Here is a 3,721-nt window from a genome sequence, read left to right on the forward strand (position 1 = left end):
GACGCCACGAGAGCGCGCCCGCCTCCGCTGACGTCTTATTTAGGGGAGCCCCTCGGCTCACCCCCTTGTTAGAACTCTAGGCTGGTAGCTGTCTCACGAGCTCAGTACCTGCGCTCAGGCGCCGGGTGGTCGTGGTCTCGGGCCCGCGAGTCCTATCCCGACAGCGCAGGGCTCCAGGTAGGTTAGATCTGGGCCGGATGGCGGGGCACGCTGGGCCTCAGCCTCCCTCCCGGCCTCCCGGGATGGGCAGCACTGAACGCTCCTGCCCCGCCTCTCCGAGCACTCTGGTGGGGTGGGCGGGCCTTTCTGAGCGCCCACTGAGCTAGGCATACAGGGAAACTGAGAGACCCACGCAGGGGCCCAGACGAGTGAATAGTAGCACGCGATCCCGGGCGCAAACCTTTGTCTCGAAGGCTTATGACGCCCCAGGTCCCAGCCTTTTTGCTTAAGGACCCTTTTACGGAGCTGGATTGAGCTCAGGCACTGTGGCTCACTGATTCCCACAGAAGCAGCGGGGCCACTTTCTGGTACCTTGGCTGGTGACTTCACCTTAAGCCTCAACGCCCCTTCTGTGAAATGAGGCTCTCTGCCTGGAGGGATTGCTATAGAACGAAATGAGAACCTGCAAGGGTCTGTCGCGTGGGAAGGTCAGCCTGTGGTTATCTGGGAGAGCAGGTGACAAGCCCTCTCCCCGAGGCAGTAGCCAGCAGATCAAATTTCCCGGAGCATGGCTGAAGGCTTGCAGGGCGTCCCTGAGCCTCCCGATCTCCTGTTGGAGGTTCCTATTTCTCATCAATACCCCTGGGCTAAAGTGTCCCGTGCTTAACACCACGAGGACACGTTAACCCAAATCAAGAACTCCAGTGTCACCTGGACCTGGATTCAAGTCCCAGCACTTTACTGTAGATTTTTTATCTGTGAAATGAGACCAACAGACCCTGCCTTTCACAGTTGTCAGGAGAATTAAATCAGACATTGCAGGTAAAGCACTTAAGGTAAGACCTGGCATTCAGTGGGATCGGTTTAATCTTAGTGTGTGAAGTATCTGAGTGCTAACACTAGCTTGAACAGCCCTTGCCCGTGGCATGGTTGGTGCTTGTGTAAGGTAGGAGGGTAGGAGGTTTTAAACTCCTGGTTTTCTGGCTAAACTCATCAGCCAGCACAGTGAGCAATCAGAACAAGTGACCTGGATCTAATCAGTCTCTAACTTATCAAGGCAGACCGAATCATCAGAGAACCAGGAGTCCAGGATTACCTCCAAGTGCCTGTGCATAATGCATGCTAAGTCTCTTCAGTTGTATCTGACTCTTTGTGACCCCATGGGCTGTAGCCCACCAGGCTCCTCTGTCCATAGGATTCTCCAGGCAAGAATACTGGAGTGGGTTGCCATGCCTTCCTCCAGGAGATCTTGGTGACTCAGGTATTGAACCCATGTCTCTTTCTTCCCCTGCATTTGCAGACAGGTTCTTTACCGGGTCACCACCATGCCATGTCCCCCTCCAGGGTATTTTCCTGACCCAGGGATTGAACCCATGTATCCTACATTCCCTGCATTGGCAGGCAGGTTCTTTACCGGGTCACCACCATGCCATGTCCCCCTCCAGGGTATTTTCCTGACCCAGGGATTGAACCCATGTATCCTACATTCCCTGCATTGGCAGGCAGGTTCTTTACCGGGTCACCACCATGCCATGTCCCCCTCCAGGGTATTTTCCTGACCCAGGGATTGAACCCATGTATCCTACATTCCCTGCATTGGCAGGCAGGTTCTTTACCGGGTCACCACCATGCCATGCCCCGCTCCAGGGTATTTTCCTGACCCAGGGATTGAACCCATGTCTCTTCCATTCCCTGCATTGGCAGGCAGGTTCTTTACCTGGTCACCACCTGGGAAGCCCAAGCATAAAGGGCTGCTTTTGAAAGCAAGGAGCCATGAAGAGGAGGGACTTTGGGAACAGAGGCCAGACTTAGAAACAAAAAAAGAAGAGAATGGGTTTTGTCTTTGAGTGGAGCCTAGAACTCAAGATGGGACCTGAGCCTTGTTGATACTTTCTCAGTGATTTGAGGAGGGATGGCACCTCCTCCTGAAATGGATAATCACGAAGCTTTCCCAAGGAGTGAAAAGTCAAGCCCCTGCTCTGACATTCCTTCTTTCAGCTGAGACTAGCTGAGAGCCTGCTGCATGGCAGGCACAGTACTAGGCATCACGCACCCAGTAGTGAAAGAGACAGTCATGGCCCAGGGACCCAGAGAGGAGAGGGCCCCTGTCAGGCTTGGCCCCTGAACTCTGCCTGCAGCCTCTCCCCAGGCAGCCTGTACTCTCCCCCATGCATGCGTGCTTATTTGCTCAGTCATATCCAACTCATTGCGACCCCATGGACTGTAGCCTGCCAGGCTCCTCTGGCCATGGGATTTCCCAGGCAAGAATACTGAAGCGGGTTGCCATTTCCTACTCTAGGGGATTTTCCTGACTCAGGAATCAAACCTGTGTCTCTTGCATCTCCTGCATTGGCAGGCGGATTCTTTACCATAGCACCATCTGGGAAGCCCAAATAGGAGGGTAACAGGATCAAATTGACATTAAAAAAAAATTGCTTCTGTCAGCTTGTCTTTGAGTGGAGCCTGTTTCACCTGTGGTCTCTTGCTCATGGTGGGCCCCCCTTTAATGAATTCCTAGACCTATTCATTTTAGCCTAGCCCACACTTCCTCAAGAAACTCGACAAAGGCAGGGCCCTCAATCTTCCCAGCTGCTGCTGCTAAGTCGCTTCAGTCGTGTCCGACTCTGTGCGACCCCATAGACGGCAGCCCACCAGGCTCCCCTATCCCTGGGATTCTCCAGGCAAGAACACTGGAATGGGTTGCCATTTCCTTTGCTAATGCATGAAAGTGAAGTTGCTCAGTCGTGTCCGACTCTAGCTACCCCATGGACTGCAGCCTACCAGGCTTCTCTGTCCATGGGATTTTCCAGGCAAAAGTACTGGAGTGGGGTGCCATTGCCTTTTCCGCATTCTTCCCAGAAGTGGTCTCAATTGCTGAATCCTACTTGACCACATCAGTTGCTAACATCAGCCTTCCCTGCAGGCAGGACGGCAGGGCTGAGCGCGTCTGACCTGCATGGTTTGCCTCAGCGGTGCCAGGTACAGCCTAAGCTGTGAGGGGCACTGGGTGAAGGAAAACTGGAATCCTGGGGACCTGGCTTAGTGGCTGGCATGCAGGAGTTGCCTCTCTAGAAGTGTTTCATTGCTGTTGATCAGTTGCTAAGTCGTGCCTGACTCTCTGAGACCCCATGAACTGCAGCACGCCAGGCTTCCTGGTCCTTCACTGTCTCAGTGTTTCATTACAGGCCCAGAATTGAGCAAAACATGACCAATACATGGTGAGCAATACACGGTGAAATAACTTAAAATCTGGACCACTTCCCATGCCGTGTGCCGGGAAAAGCTGATGGGGCGAAAAGCCTTGGGCTGCAGCTCGAGGAGCTTTGGGAGCCCCAGCGATGGTCTCAGGCCCTCTGTCCTCGGGACCCACTTTCTCCCCATAGGAGCTGATGCTGGGGTCCAGTGGCAGGAGGTTGCTCACAACTGTGCTGCAGGCACAGAGGTGGCCCTTTCAGCCCTCCAGAGACATGAGATTGGTGCAGTTCCAGGCACCCCACCTAGCGGGACCCCACCTGGGCCTGGAGTCAGGGAATGGCGGGGGGGGCATCGACCTCAAAACCCT

The 3,721-nt window shown here is 54.3% G+C and overlaps 1 protein-coding gene across 3 annotated transcripts in view; it reads left to right on the forward strand.

The window, feature by feature from the left end:
• Positions 1–6: 6 nt before the first annotated feature.
• Positions 7–3,721, forward strand: part of FAHD2A (fumarylacetoacetate hydrolase domain containing 2A) — an 11,100-nt gene continuing 7,385 nt past the window's right edge. For 2 of the 3 annotated variants that reach the window (XM_010829576.1, XM_010829578.1), the window contains exons 1-2: positions 7–177; positions 3,543–3,694. In XM_010829576.1, coding sequence (XP_010827878.1) covers positions 3,549–3,694 — 146 coding nt within the window. In that variant the 5' untranslated portion in view covers positions 7–177; positions 3,543–3,548. Of the gene's footprint in view, positions 178–951; positions 996–3,542; positions 3,695–3,721 lie in introns of all 3 variants that reach the window. The other variant, XM_010829577.1, reaches the window with a different exon arrangement.

The sequence above is a fragment of the Bison bison genome, unplaced genomic scaffold (assembly GCF_000754665.1).
Source record: "Bison bison bison isolate TAMUID 2011002044 unplaced genomic scaffold, Bison_UMD1.0 scf7180017864508, whole genome shotgun sequence".
Taxonomy (NCBI): Eukaryota; Metazoa; Chordata; class Mammalia; order Artiodactyla; family Bovidae; genus Bison; species Bison bison.